The sequence below is a fragment of the Podarcis cretensis genome (genome assembly GCF_951804945.1).
Source record: "Podarcis cretensis genome assembly, chromosome: 1".
NCBI classification, from domain to species: domain Eukaryota; kingdom Metazoa; phylum Chordata; class Lepidosauria; order Squamata; family Lacertidae; genus Podarcis; species Podarcis cretensis.
The window spans coordinates 136333520-136349734 of record NC_137170.1 but is presented as its reverse complement, the minus strand read 5'-3'; the positions used below and the strand labels follow the sequence as shown (position 1 = coordinate 136349734).

At 43.3% G+C, this 16215-nt stretch overlaps 1 protein-coding gene across 2 annotated transcripts in view; it reads right to left on the bottom strand.

Annotated features, from left to right (window-relative positions):
• ITGB2 (integrin subunit beta 2) overlaps positions 1–16215 on the bottom strand; it is a 55294-nt gene that overhangs the window by 21095 nt on the left and 17984 nt on the right. For both annotated transcript variants that reach the window (XM_079978016.1, XM_079978017.1), the window contains 2 exons: positions 5969–6029; positions 3983–4071 (listed from right to left, as the gene is read on the bottom strand). In XM_079978016.1, the coding sequence (XP_079834142.1) occupies positions 3983–4071; positions 5969–6026 (147 nt within the window). In that variant the 5' untranslated portion in view covers positions 6027–6029. The remainder of the gene's footprint in view (positions 1–3982; positions 4072–5968; positions 6030–16215) is intronic.

The following is a 16215-nucleotide window of genomic DNA, read 5'->3' as shown; positions in this document are numbered from 1 at the left end:
TTTGCCTGAGGTGGTGGGCATTTATAAGTAGTTCTTCAGCCAAAGGCTCCCAAAGAGCCTGTCTACAGACAGTCAGAATAGAATTTAGGAGCTTAAAATATTACTCTTCTAAAGGATTGTACTGGAAAGGCATTCATGGGACTTCCATATGGCAGTCTGTTGTGGAATTGGTCTAACATTGCTCATGCTTACAAGCTTTTTGTCATAGTATTCATGTATGATGTTATTGAAATACTAGTCTGTACTAGTCTGTACTTTTCTTACATTTCAACCATATTTCCCCTTGCCATGGAAGTCAATAAGGGGACTTTCAGGGAGGAAAGATGGCGGACTAGGCTTTTATCGTCAACATACTGTGGTACCTCCATTTACAACTTAGTTCATTTCGGAAGTCCGTTCTTACACTGAAAGTGTTCTTAAACTGAGGTGCACTTTCCCCAATGAGGCCTCCCGCCACTGGTGCCCTTCCACCAGTCGGCTTCTGTTCGTCTTCCGGGGCAAAGTTTTCTAGCCGGAACACCTACGGTACTTCCGGTTTTGTGGAGTGTGTTGCCCGAATCATTCGTTAACAGGACTGTTCTTAGACTGAGGTACCACTGTACTGTCAACAGAGATAATGATATGGTGATTAATGTTAGCCAAGTCATAAATCTTGTTTATTGCATTCTCTCTGGGGAAACAGAGATAACAAGGATTAACCTCTGACGCTCTGAAAAGCTGCTTTCCACCCTGAGATACTGAGAAGTTTTTGAGGGACTCAGATGGGGGTGAGTGACTAAGAGTGGAAGAAATCACAATGTTGCCCAAACACCACATACGTAATCGTCCTAAGGGACAAAAGGTTGCCTAACCTTCCTTTCTTTACTTACTTGTGAGACTACTATAAATTACAACAGGGGTGATCTGTCTGCCAGCTGAAATATACATATGCAATGCAACTGACTGACTGATGGTTTAAGAAAAAAGGATAATTACAAGGCTGAAAGCAAAACAATAAGCAAGCAAAACAATAAGCATGCTTGTGCCTAAGAAAGATTTTAAACAGCAGAAGGGTGTTCCAACTGTTAAAATTCTTTACTGTATTTTATTTTTAATCCTCTCCTGAAAGCACTGGTTGCAAAGTTAAACTAACATAATTAAGCTACTATGAGAAAAGAATGCAAAGAATGCATTCTAATAAAAAGAAGCCAAGGGACTCAGACTTAAAGCAAAGACTGTAAGATCTTCAAGAAAGTGAGTAGTTAATAAGACCTAGAGCACTCGGTAATGGCAAAAGTACCGCTGGACACCCCATTGACTGTTGGCATTGTGCAGCAACTATTGGATGAACAACTGAAAGAGCTCAGAGGTAAAATGCATAAAATGGTGAATGAAAATGGACGAGAGTAAGATGCTAAAGAAGACACAGAACATTTGGAGAAGAATTTTGATGGAGGACTGCCAGAACAGGAGAGTGGGACAGTAACGCTAAAGGCAGTAGATGGTGAATTGGAGAGGACCTTCACACAGGTGCCTGGAGGAGTGAAACAGTCAAGCAGTGGAATTACAATGTTGGAGGAGTGGAATGAAGACATGGACAGAAAGATTAAGAAATATTCTGAGCTGGCAGACATAGAGCGGAGAAAGAAAGGATTCTGTGTACAATTTGGAGTGAATTTAGAGGAAAAAGGTACCAAGCACTCGTGGGAGGAGGGAGAGGAATTGGAAGTATTTTTTTTTTTCTAAATTAGGATGGAAAACTATGACCAACAGGAAATGGGATTGGAATATATGGAACTGGGTTTGAATTAATGAATATACAATAAGTAAAACTATGAAATACTGTTTTAATATATGACCACAGTGCAGAGACTCCTGTATGAATAAAGATGAGGGTTTTATTGTTTTGCAACATTGGAGGTAAAGTTGTTATGCTGGGCTGGAGGAAGACAATTGCTGAAATTTATGAATAATAATAACTGGAGAACCTCTTTTAGATTTTTTGTGTAGAATGAAAAATGAATGAACTTGAGATGTCTGGATCTGGAAAATGGAAAAGGAAGGACTAGCAGAAGCAGGAACAGCTGGATACCATCCTGGAGTGAATACTTGAATATTTTGGATGATCTTTAAATATATAACTGACAGATGGAGAATCAGAAACCGTCTTTATTTCTTTTCTTTTTTCCTACTTTCCTACTTTCATTATTTTCCTTCCTTGTTTTTGCTTTGCTCTTTCTTCTTCTTCCTCTGTCCTCTACTCTGAGTCAATGAGTGGATTATACGCACATGAAGGAGATGGGTGGTAGATCCTATATAAGAAGCAAAGAAGGTAAGAGCTTCCAGGGTGGGAGGCTGGGAAAAGAAAGGGAAGCCCCCAAGTGATAGGGTTGCCATCTTTCAAAAAGTAAAAATCTGGACATGTTGAGCTTTTTTTTCTTTGCAAAAAAAATGGTTTTTTACCTATTTTTAAGGAAAGTTGACAAAAATCAACTTTTCTGACACATCCCAGACATTTCAGCCACTTTTTGAAAATTTGGCCGGGATGCCATTTTTGATGGACAAATCCTAGCTATGTCCTGGAAATTCCAGACATATGGCAGCCCTACCAGGTGAGTTTGGAGGGTCCACACTTTTCTGTGTGAGACAAGGGTTAGGATCTGCTTTTGAGAGAGAGGACTTTGCATTGTTATTTTTTCTCCTTTTCTTCCTGCTTTTATTTTTTAATTGTGGTATATTGTGAAAAAGGATTAATAAGATTTTATGGGTGGGGGGAGAAACAACCCTTGCCAAAAGAGAGAGAGAGAGAGAGAGAGAAAATAAATAAGGAAATAGTAATGTGTTATATATCCATAGTTACTGGCAGTGTGGAAGCAGATTATCTTTTTTTTAAAGGTGGTTTATCACATGTGGGGCAACATTTCAGTGGGTGGACTCTATTGCTTGAAAAACCAGTTCTTATTGGTTTTGAAAAAATATACAAACCTTGAAAGAAAAGGGGACTCCCCCCCCCCCAAGGACGTCTTAATTTTTCCTCTTATGAAACCTGATAATATCTGCTCTTGTGCACTACTTTTGGGTGTTCTCAGGTACGGAAATACATGCCTGGCTGGCCAGATAGGAGGAGGATGGATGGGAGAGGGACAAAATAAAGAAGAATCCCCAGAGCACAAGCTGCATCCATTCGTGTCGACAGCAAGTGCCTGAAGAGCAACTAATGCCCATAATGGAGGAGGCTAAGAAGGCCATCATGTGCACCTAAGAACCAGACCTGAGGGACCTGTGTGTGATATCAAGCCTCCATCTTGATGGAAACTCCCCTTTCAGATTTGACCCATGACCTATGGCTAAAAGATCAAAGTGATAGCAACCATGAATTGTGAAGTTACCTACAATCAATGCCACTTCTCATTATTTGCTTTCAATTTTTATTTGAACATTATTAACTTATCCCACCTAATCTGCACGTTTCAAGCACGGATCTAAGAGACCTAAGTTTTATTGTGTTGGTTTTGAATTTGGGTTTAGGTTTATTGTGCCGTTAAGTTTATTGTGGTTTTGTGTGGTTTTATTATTTTTATTTTTGTTGCACCATGTTGAGATAAATCCTAATTGGCTGCTGCTGGCTTCCATCCTCCTTATAGCAAAGTCAATGCTATCCAGTCAATCTCTTGGGTCACATTTTGGCGTTGCACAGGTACCACTGAAATTTGAGACCCACAGGTCTGCTCCCGAAGAGGGAAAAGGGTGCCATGAAGCTGGAGATCTAGAAGAGCAGAGCATTCACCATTTTGAAAACAGCAGATTCGGTTTATTATTTTTAGGACAGTGACGGTGGGTCAGCCCAGAAAGCAAAACTTGAAATGGGCATCCACTATCCAAAACAAAAAAAGTTTCATTATCTTTATACCAAAAGGTATCATTCAGAGTGAAAAGGTTCAGAGGAAAAATTATTTGACGGAACATAATAATATGCGTGAAAAACAAGGGATGGAAAACTTACCCGCTTCTTACACCAGGCGCATCCCGGGCCAGACTGGATGCAGTCCTGACATGTTTTCACATTGTATTTGGTGCACTCAAGAGACAGCACTTAGGAAGAACAGGGCAGGTGGAATTAACATGAGGAAAAACTACACATAATATGAAGCTAAAACTTACCGCAAATTGAGTACATGGCAAACTATGTAGAAGGTTGATATATGAATATGCCAATGCAATATTAAAACAGAGACAAAAACAATCTCAAGACTCTACTTCAATATTAATTGTTGAGAAGGGGCTGCATTATCTGGCACTTAAGTTAAAAACCTATCAACAGCCTGGATTCAGAAGGACACGCCGGGCTTGTCCACACGTTGCGCCCGAGAGCTTTTCTGCTTGTCCTGTGCTTTCTAGGCATGGGTCTGAGTGGGTTTTCCTTTGCCTCACTGCTTTCCCCAGGAAAACCTGCTCTTTACTGCTGAATTGGAGCAAACAGTGGTTGGCATCCGTTTCTCATGAGTGCAACTCCGGGGGCGAAGTCAAACCATTAGCAGCAGTGAGGTGACCTCCCCAGGGCACAAGCCTGGGCAGGGTGGATGGAGGTCATGGGCTGCCCAGACGACTCCGGTGGAAAGGATGATGGCCAACTGACTGTCTCCGTCAGCCGTTGGCTGGCCAAGATAGTTGTGTGGCATTCTGGTTGATGTTTGCTCCAGTTCATCTGTAAAGAGCAGGCTTATCTGGGGGAAAGCGAAGGGACAAGCGGATGAGTCCTCCCTGTGTGGAATATGTCTGTTGGACAGGATTTCACAGTTATTTTATTATTAAGATTACTTATATCATGCATCTTCAACCACACAGGCCCACAAAGCTGAAGTGAATATGATACAATATAATACAATATTAAAATAACCCATTAAAAGTTTTACCTCAACAAGAGATACAAAAAGAAGCACCATACATCATCCCCCAGCAAAATCACAAACAGGTTAAGAGCGAGGCAACACAGCAAAGCTTGTGGTGTGTGTGTGTGTGTGTGTGTGTGAGAGAGAGAGAGAGAGAGAGAGAACGAGAAAGAGAGAGGTATATATATTATATCCCCCCCCCCCCCCCGCAAAGATACAGAGTGCTGAAATCCCAGGACAAGGAATCCCACGGTCTGGGCACTGTTATTAAAAATGCCCAGACATGTCCCCGCAGTTTCCAGGCTTCACAGTGTAGCCAGGAGTACAAAATATCTCAGCAAGTGAGGGTGTTGAAGGGATCCTTCTGATATTGAGGCTCCAAGCTATAAGCAGCTATCAGATGAAAGCAGCACCTTGAGCCGGGCATTACAACAAGGATCTTGCTGCTGCTTCCTGTAGTAACTCCAGTCTCCAGACGTCCTTCAAGGACAGGCTTACATTCTGTCGCTGTTAGGAGGAATGGTGCCACATCCACCTTTAATTTCACAAACTCTTTGGGCTGCAGTTTGTTGCAGATTGGGGCAGAAGAATTGACTGTACATTCTCTTACAAACCATTTGTGTGCCTGATCCATTGTCCTCAGGCAAACAGTCCTGGAGGCTGCTGCTTCAGTTTCATAGCTATCAGCACCGCAGACCCAAAGCCTGAGTGTCCTGCACCTTTTCACTTGCACAGACAGTTATTAAAGTAACCAGCAGTTATTTTAATATGTTTTGATTGTATTGCCCCCTCTCAGTGGCCCATGTTTTAGCAATATGGTTTGGTAGATAGCACCTATCGGTAAAATGAACATGTGATCCTGTAGCTCAGATAAGGGCCTCTTGCACAGGAAAACACCACCGACTTGGGATACCGATTAACAAGATTTCCCACTGAAGATAGGATAATGGGCACAATCCAACAGAAGGCTGAGCCTACTTAAGCCCACTTCGTTCAAGGCCCTTACAGGCTTAGCTCTACAGGGAGACGGGGGTCATTACACCGCTACAAATGCAGATAATGCTGATGCAGCACTACTTCCACCTAATAGTGGCAGGTACCTGATGTCAGAATCAGCAGTCCAGCGCCAGACAGCAGAAGGAATCGCTCGTGAAGCATCTCCTATGAAATTGAAATAATATACCATGAAATGACTACACTAAAAGACTATAAGGTGACTTTGTTTGTTTGTTGACATTATATTATGCATTTCCTCCTGAAAGAGCCCAGGGCAGCAAACCTATCCTACAATCTTTTTTTAATTAAAAAAGCCCAATCAAAAATACTTTAGTTAAAACAATCTAAATATAATTACAGTTTAAAACATCTCAAAGCATTTACAGTTAAAAACATTATTCCATCCAATAATCTCAGGCTTTCCATCCAGCAAATGCGTGAGTAAACAAGTTAACAAGGATGGCAAAAGTTGCACCTGGGGGGGGGGGATTCCACATCTGGGGAGCCACCACTGAAAAGGCCCCGGTGGCTGCACAACTACCCAGACCTCACTTGTTGATCCTATGGTCCAAGACGGTTGATACTTGGTTGGTATGGAGTTGTAGAGTCAAAGAACTTACGAAGGATGCACACAATTTGTGAAGCTCAGTTACAGATGTGATATTTTGGGGTAGGATAGGAAATTTGGGGAGGAAGCAGAAGTATATGCAGCATTTGCTTACAAGTGCATTGACTAACTTAAAATGAAATTTAATTCTGGTATCTCACAACATCGCAGCAAATCATCCTTAAATATCTGCACTGCCTGCCTCACTCCCACTAGGGCCAACTGACACCAACTGCCCTGTGGGGAAAAGGTATTGCTATGGCAATACTGCAATCATTGATTAACTGACGTGTAAGGAAAATTTTGTTTTGCTATGAAATAATAATAATAATAATAATAATAATAATGCAGTTTTATGACAATGAGCATATATCCTGCATTCATCCTGCTTTGCATGCCAGGGTGCTCACATGTCTACCCATTAGTCATTTATTTACCCCACACTTTCAACACAACTCCTGGTCACTTTTCAAACCACAAAAGGTGCTTTAATCCACTTTCAGTGCAGAAAATTAAAGATCTGTTGTACTTCTGAATCCCTCTGACAAAGCAGTGAGTCTGGAGTCATTTACAGTTTGGGAAGCAGCTAGCGCAGTGGTTAAAAGAGTGAGCTATATGAGTCAGGCTCAAATCTCCCCTTATCTCTCAGGCTCGGCCCCACCCATCCGCCATGTGGGCAAGTCTACTTGCCTACTTTACAGAGGTACTTGTAAAGATCCTAATAAGAGTGTGAAATGTCAGCCTTTGCAGAGATGAGAATCAAAGAAGAGACAGGCAGTCTCCTTCATGTGCTTTTTCCACCTCAGTCACAGCACATATAGGAGGATCCTTTTCAGCCCAGCAGCCTGCAGATGAACACAACTATTTTCAAAGGCAAAGTTAGAGAAATTTGTGTGATTTTAAGGATCTGGTCAGCTATCTCCTTTTGCTTTTTTAAATAATGATTACAATCTTGTAAATGGTAGCATAAATTCCACTCTTCTGGGACATATAGCTGTGTTCCCTCTCTACTGTGCCACTTTTTCAAGAAAATCTAATTTGCTTGCATTCACTCAAACAGCAGTTTGAGGCAATGGCATTCTTCTACCCACCTGCAAAGGGAGTCTATAAATCGATTAGGCATGCTATGCATTAAGTGGCTGAATCAGTGACATCACGGATGTTAACTCCCTCCTCCCATGTTCGCATACATTCTCTGGTATTTTTCAAAGGTTTATTCATTTTTAGTTATTTTCAGCCCCACTGACCACATTTAAAAAGTGTTGAATATGAACAAAGCTACCACTTTCCCTGCAGCAATGTCTCACCATTACACAACATTTTATTGAGGGCTGCCATATTTTGAAAAGCAAAAAAGAAGACGCTACGACGGCTCTCATTTTAAATACCCCTACTATAGGCCATAGAAGCTGTGATATATTGCTGAGAGGGGCAGGAGAAGAGAAGAGGAAAGCAAGTCTTCAACCACTAGTTATGTCTGTGTCTTATCCAGAAAGTATAGCCAGAGACATTTGACAAATTTAAAAAATCCACCTAGACAGCAATTTTACCCCTTAAAAAGAGGACATGTCCTGGAAAAAGAGGACACATGGCAACCCTAGCCCTGGCACACACCTCAGGACCACATGAGTATTCTTTTAAAAAACGGGCAAATATATTCCTGCCCCACCCACCTTCATCCTTGCACCAGGGTGGCTCTTCTTCCCTGCACCCCTCCAGAATGCAAGGATGCATTTATTGCTACTGCTCTGTAAGGAGGCTAGCAGAAGAATAGCACTGAAATAAAAGATACTTCCACTGCTTTTTATGTCTTTCTGTAAAAACAAAACCCTAATTGGGCATTCTAGATGCCTCTCAAAGCCGTAGTCCAGCAAAGTGCATTACTGTACTGATATTTTGACACCCCCCCCAAGCAACAAAAGGCATTGTTTCCACAAACATAAGCATATTTCTGGCTAGCTGTGTAGCTACAGATCTATGTCACAAAAGTGTGGAAAACTTTTAAGTTCTCCATAATTCTTTATTAGGCAAGGTGTTACACAAGAGGCAGGAGTGGGTGGAGGGGGAGGAAAAATAAAAACCGAAAAAGTTCAGAAATTAGGCTGGCATAGACAGTTCTAAAATACAGAGCTAAGTAAGTTCTTCCCAAGTGCTGCGGAGGTATCATGTTACATGTTTAGGACTCCAGGATGAAGAAGCAATGAGTAATTAAAATGTGTTTTGTAAGATCTGTCCCAAATATTAAACCAAAGGTGTGGAAGCTGCAGCCCTCCACATATTGTTAAAATCCAACTTCTGTTATCTTTCACTGAGGCATCTAATCATAAGCTTGCATTTTTATTAAAGCTTATATGTTTAATCAGGGCTTGTATTTTAAGAATGAGTTTAAAAATGTTCTGTTTCATGCCAGGCAGAAGACCATGCCTAAAAACCTTGGCAAGATATTTTTACTCCTAGACAAGGGGCCCCCCCTGATTTATAGCAGAAAACAATTCTCAAAGTCGTAAAAAGGGAATTACAGGCTGACAGCCAAGGTTACACTGACCCTACAAATTAAGGGTGGATAAATAGTAAAATGAGCCATATCTTCTTCCTAAGGTTAAGAAGGTCAAGAGCAGTGAAAAAGCATCTAGCTGGCAGAAACAGAACATTTTCTGGGAAATCTTTTCTAAAGCTGTTTGTTTCTTAAACTAAGATCCTTTTAAGATTTCTTTTCCTTTTAAAAGGTTATTTATGTATTAAATATATTAGTTTAAATATAATTATGCAAAGGATTTAAGAAATGCTAGATTCTTATTTCATATAGTTGGAAGAGATCACAGGGGCCATCAGCCATCAGCCCCCCCCCCCTGCCAGACAGGAGACGCCATCGAGCACTCCTGATATATGGTTGTCAGGCCTTTTGTTTAGAAACCTTCAAATGAAGGAGATCTCTCAATGTTGATGTGAACTCAATCCTTGACATGCATAAGATAAAAATTCAAGATTAATTATCTGTTTTGGAAGGCAATAGGGCAAGGAGGGCAAGAGGTGAGCTGGTAATTAAGATTCCTTGTTGAGACACATGTAAGATATATTACTACTTATTTGTCATTTATAGATAGAAGAATATATAGCTTTTTGATTTCCATAAAAGGGCAAGAAGGAAATGGGTGTATCTTTTGTGATTGGCTCTAGCAAACAGCCAATAGGAATTTCAACCAGGCTGATTGGACAGAGGCAGCCACAGGAGGAGCAAGGGGGCTGGATTAAGGAAATATAAGTGCTGGCCAGAATGGCAAGAGGCCAGGCCAGAGCTTGGTAACCATATACCACTGTGCCTCATATTTATTTGTCTGACAAATAAATTACTATTTTAATTTCTCTATTGCTGCGTTGAATATTTCATTCCAGCTAAGCGTTAACCACAAGCAGGGTGCTACATTTTATGGTGCCTCTGTGACTCGGATAAGTGGTCTGCTGGAACGCAGCCCCTTCGCCCTACTGGGCAGGGTACAAGAGAGAGGACCTCTAAACTGCTTACCCAGCGCGCACTGGGAAATTTTTCCAGGGGAACGCAGAAGACTCGTCTGTCTGATACCCTGCTCACTGGCGGCGACGGACCGGGGGGAACCAGCCAAGGGTAAGTGCACAAAGGGGTTTTGGCCCTCCAATTAATTGGGAGGAAGAGAAGTCTTGATCAAACTTCTGCGTCTCAGTAAGGGGGAACTGAGTACGCTAGGTGGCTGGGTACATCAGATGGTGATCTGGTGTAGGGAAAGGTTGGGAGGTAGAGTGTGGTGAAGTATCCAGCGCATTGTATGTGTGAGAAAGTACAGAGCAATTTGTAGCTGACCTGAGTGTGGAGTGAGTAGTACTTCGGTTCCCAGTGAGGCGACTCCATCTGGGCAAGGAATCTCACAAAGCGTGTGTATGTGTGACTGAGTGGATACTTCACAGGGCCATACAATGGGAGTTGGGGGTTCAAAGGGGGGAAATACACCTCTTGAATGTATGTTAAATAATTTTAAGAAAGCCTTCTCAGGGGCATATGGAGTCAAAATGACGCCAGAGCGCTTGAGAACGTTATGTGAATTAGAATGGCCGAAATACAATACTGGATGGCCATCTCAGGGAACCTTTGATATAAATTTAGTAAGCAAACTTTGGTCTGATATCACCAAAGAAACTGGAGGGTGCCCAGAACAATTTTCATATATAGATTCTTGGCTGAGCACATTAAATAAAAATCCTCCATGGATAAGGGAATGCAAAGTCAAACGATGCAAATTATTGGCTGTAAAAGCCGAAGCTAGGAAAGGAATCTTGCCAAATAAACTCAAACCCATTTTTGAGGGACCAGAGGAAGAGGTGCTTCCACCTCCACCCTATGCTCCACATCGAAGGGAGCCTAATCCAAACACTCCACCAGTTGTAACTCCAAGGCAAGAAACTGGAATGAATAATGGGGGTGGAGTCACAGAGCTTGATTCCTTGATAGATTATGATAAATATCTTCAGGAGGCATTGGAGTCCTATAATAAAGCCCAAGCAGAAGTGGTTATTCCACCTGTGACTCCTAATAGACCTCCATCTACAGTCTCCTTTAGTGGAACAACTGATTGCCTACCCCAAACCCCTGTACATCCAAGTCCTAGAGAAATATTACAGAAGTTACAGGGAGACCTTGATCGGTCAGCAAGCAATACAGCCAGGCGTATAAAGCTGCTAAAAGAACGCCTTGGGACAAATACTATCCCCTATGATTTGAGGCCCCTAGAGCAAAGTGAAGAAAAAGGTCACGTAGTAGCCCCTCTTAGAAGAGTATTTGATGCACTTGAGGAGCCTGTGCTGGTTAACGGGCAACCCGGACCACGGCCACCTCGAACTTCGACCCTGCAATATATTCCATTCACGACTACGGATCTGATGAATTGGAAAACACACACCCCATCTTTCGCAGAAAAACCTCAGGCTATGATGGACTTGGTGACTTCAATAGTAAATACTCATAGTCCTACTTGGACAGATTGTCGCCAGCTCCTAAATACTCTTTTCACCACTGAGGAAAGGAGAGACATAATTGAAAAGGCACAGATATATTTGCGTGAGCAGGCCAGAGTGGGAAATATTTTTAATATTGATCGTCATCTTCAGGACAACTTTCCCTTGGAAGATCCTAACTGGGATCCAAACAATGCAATTCACCTGGCCAGACTTACCACCTACCGCCAGACACTTGTGCAAGGTATCCGCAGGGCATGCCAGAAGCCCACTAATATGTCTAAAGTCTCAGAAGTAGAACAGAAACCAAATGAGAGTCCGGGAGACTTTTTAGAGAGGCTGCAGGAAGCCTATCGTATATGGACTCCTTTTGACCCTGAAGCCCCTGAAAACAGCAGAATGATTACTGCTACATTTGTGGCCCAGTGCGCTTCTGACATTCGTAAGAAAATTCAGAAATCAGAAGGATGGGAAGGGATGCTGATGAGCCAAATTATGGCCATTGCACGCCGAGTTTATCGGAATAGGGATGAGGCTGAGAAACAAGAGAAGAAGAAGTGGCAGAAGGAAAAGATGGTAATGCTAGCCACAGCAGTGAAGCAAGATTACCGCCCCTTAAATGGAGGGAGAGGACGGGGAAAGAATCCACCACTGGGAAGGAATCAATGTGCAAATTGCAAGAAGGAGGGTCACTGGAAGCGGGAGTGTCCTGAACCCTTGAGGTTGGAAGAAGTACGCCCAGGTCCAGGCCCAGGCCCAGGCTCCGGCCCAAGAAACCAGGGACGGGGACGGGGAATGATCCGAGATGGAAGATATCAGAGACCTGGACAAGGACGGAGTAGAGACAATTTCATTGGACTGGCAGAAGAGGATTTTACCCAAGACTAGGAACGACCGGACTCCATAAAGTTAGGCTTCCAGGAGCCCACGGTCACGATTCAATTAGGGAGCCATTTAATAGACTTTATGATTGATACTGGGGCTGAATACTCAGTACTCCCAGAACTATTGCAGAAAAAGGCATCCAAAAGTGTAGTCATTAAAAGTGCCACTGGACAGTCAGCTAAGAGATCTTTCCTCCAACCTTTGGAATGCCAGATTGGGGGACATCGTTTAACCCATCAGTTTTTGTATATACCTGAGTGTCCAATACCTCTCTTAGGCAGAGATATGCTGTCCAAATTGCAGGCCCAAATCACCTTCACTCCTCGAGGTCCAGAAATGAAACTGCCATCAAAAGCAGCAGGAATAATTACCCTCTCAGTACCTAAGGAACAATCATGGCACCTAATGTCAGCCTTGCAAGTCCAACCCACATTAGATACAGAATTAAACAAGCTCCTCCGAACTCTACAGGTGCCACCAGGAGTATGGGCCGAAAATAGCCCACCAGGAATGGCTAAGAATAAAGCTCCAATTGTAGTAACCCTAAAACCTATGGCTACCCCTGTATCTGTAAAGCAATATCCCTTACCCCGGCGAGCAGCAGAGGGCATCCAGAAACATTTGGACCGCCTATTAAAATATGGTCTGCTTAAGCCCTGCCAATCAGAATGGAACACACCCCTTTTGCCTGTTCGAAAACCTGGGACAGATGAATACAGGCCAGTACAGGACTTGAGGCTCGTAAACCAGGCTATCGAGACTTTGCACCCAAATGTACCAAACCCATATACCTTGCTGAGTTTGATCCCACCAGAAGCAACATTTTTTACTGTATTGGACTTGAAAGATGCATTCTTCTGTTGCCGGCTGGCACCACAGAGCCAACCTATATTTGCCTTCCAGTGGGAAGACCCTTTGACAGGAACAAAAGGCCAGCTAACCTGGACAAGATTGCCCCAGGGATTCAAAAATTCCCCAACTTTATTTGGCACTGCCTTGGCGAAGGATCTAACAAGTTACCCCTCAATACCGGGAGAAAAGGTGGTTCTGCAATATGTGGATGATCTTATACTAGCGGCAAAGGATTTTGATACCTGTAAAGAAGGGACAGAGGAACTGCTCCACTTGCTCTGGGAAGCTGGCTACCGAGTTTCCCAGAAAAAGGCACAGTTATGTTTAGAAAAGGTCAAATATTTGGGCTTTGACATCTCACACCAACAACGAGCATTGAGACCAGAGAGGAAAGAAGCTATTTGCCTTATCAAGGAACCTACCACAAGAAAACAACTTAGAGGATTCCTGGGAACAGCAGGGTTTTGTAGACTATGGATACCTGATTTCAGCAGTCTGGCCAAGCCCTTACATGAAAGCACTCGAGGTGCAGAAAAGGACCCATTTGTATGGGGACCTGAGCAGAAACAAGCCTTTTTAGTTATCAAACAACGACTTATGGAGGCCCCAGCCCTTGGATTGCCTAATTCGGAAAAACCCTTTCAGCTGTATGTACATGAACAGAATGGGATTGCAGCGGCAGTCCTGACCCAGAGATTAGGAAGTTGGAACCGTCCAGTAGCTTATTTGTCTAAACAATTGGACTCAGTAGCAAAAGGATGGCCTCCATGCCTAAGGGCAGTAGCGGCCACTGCAAGCCTTGTCAAAGAAGCTGATAAATTTACCTTTGGCCAGACGATGTATGTGAATGTACCTCATGCTGTTCTGACACTCATGGAATATAAGGGTAGTTATTGGCTAACGAACCCAAGGATGGCTAGATACCAAGGCCTATTGTGTGAAAATCCCAGGATTCATCTACGAGTAGTGAATATGCTCAATCCAGCGACTTTGCTGCCCCTACCAGAGGTAGATGATGAAGAATCACATGATTGTCTCCAAATAATGGATGAAGTTTATTCCAGTAGACCCGATCTGAAAGATGAGCCATTGAAAAATCCAGATGTTGTATATTATACTGATGGTAGCAGTTACCTGCATGAAGGTGCCAGACGAGCAGGATATGCTGTGGTCACTAATGAGGAAGTTGTGGAAGCTGAAGCTTTGCCTGCTGGCACCTCAGCACAAAAAGCTGAACTTATAGGTTTAACTAGAGCTCTGCAATTGGCAGCTGGATGTAAGGCAAACATCTATACTGATTCTAAATATGCCTTCTTAACCCTGCATGCACATGGAGCTCTATGGAAAGAAAGAGGTCTAATCGGAGCCCACGGGAAGGCCTTGAAATATGGACCTGAAGTAGAAATCCTGTTGGAAGCAGTATGGGCTCCAGAACAGATTGCTGTAATGCACTGCAAAGGTCATGGACGAGGAAGGGATCCAATAACCAGAGGAAATCATGCTGCTGACAAAGCAGCCCGAGAGGCAGCCCAAAAGCCTGTGGGAGGATTTATAGCAGCCCTCATACCAGAGGTAGTTCCAGAAGAAGTTAAACCTCACTATACCCCAGAAGAGAGGAAGTGGGCTGAACAGGAAGGAGCGGTTGTGAAGGACGGTTGGATGATCCTGCCGGATAATAGGATTTATGTACCTCATCATCTAGCAGGCACAATTGTAAGAAATTATCATGAATCTACTCACCTTGGCGGTACTGCAACCAGAGAGAGTCTCAGTCGGAAGTTGTATATTATTAATCTATCACAATTAGCAACTTGCATTTCACAGAAATGTGTTCTTTGTGCTAAAAACAATCCCAGGCAGGGACCGGTACAACCTCCTGGAATTCAGCATGTGGGATACGTCCCCATGGAAAGCCTAATTGTGGACTTCACAGAGTTGGTCCCTTCTAAGGGATTCAAGTATCTCCTTGTGTTTGTAGATACTTTTACCGGATGGGTTGAAGCTTTTCCCACCCGAACTGAAAAGGCACGAGAGGTAACTAAGAGACTCCTCACTGAATTGATCCCGAGGTTTGGATTACCTAGATGCATTGGAAGTGATAATGGGCCAGCATTCATTGATCAAGTAGTACAAGAAGTATGTCGAGTCCTACAAGTGAAATGGAGACTGCATGCAGCATATAGGCCTCAGAGTTCAGGGAAAACTGAAAGAATGAATCGGACTCTGAAAACCCAATTGGCAAAATTAACCCAGGAAACGGGATTGGGATGGGTAGATGTGTTACCCATAACACTGTTTCGTGTTCGGTGTGCACCCACAAAAAGACTTAAGTTGTCACCTTTTGAGCTCCTGTATGGGAGGCCACCCTCCTTTGTTCAGGATATTCCAGCTGACCTTAAACAAATAGGAGACCATGTGACACAGGAACAAGTGCAATCTCTCTCCCGTGTTTTTGTTTCTCTTAACAGGTGGGCCCTCGAGCGCACGCCGTGCAGCATTGCCGAGCCGATTCATCAGTTCCAGGCTGGCGATAGCGTATGGGTGAAAGAGTGGAAACGCGATCCACTTGCACCTAAGTGGCGTGGACCTTACACCGTCTTGCTCTCTACTCCAACAGCGGTGAAGGTAGCTGAGGTGACCCCCTGGATTCATCACTCTCGTTTGAAGAAGTCTGAAGGCAGTTGGACGTGCAAAGGTGACCCCTCTAATCCTTTAAAACTGACTCTCTCCAAAAACCCCTGTATCTAGCCCTACCGGGAACGGGCTAGGTCACGGGCAACATTAGACGACCGGCCTGCTGCAGCCACAACCTGGAAGCTGGCTGACCTGCGCACGCCTGAAGCTTGAGGAGCGTCTGAACCAGTGACTGTGGACGGGAAGATTCTCTTATACAATTGATTGACTGCCCCCTTGTGGAACAATTATAAGGGATATTACTCATTGGGGATCCTCGGGATATATGTTTTGGTCTTGGTGGTTCCCCATTTCTGTCACTGGGGGAATTATATTGGGGCTAATATTTAT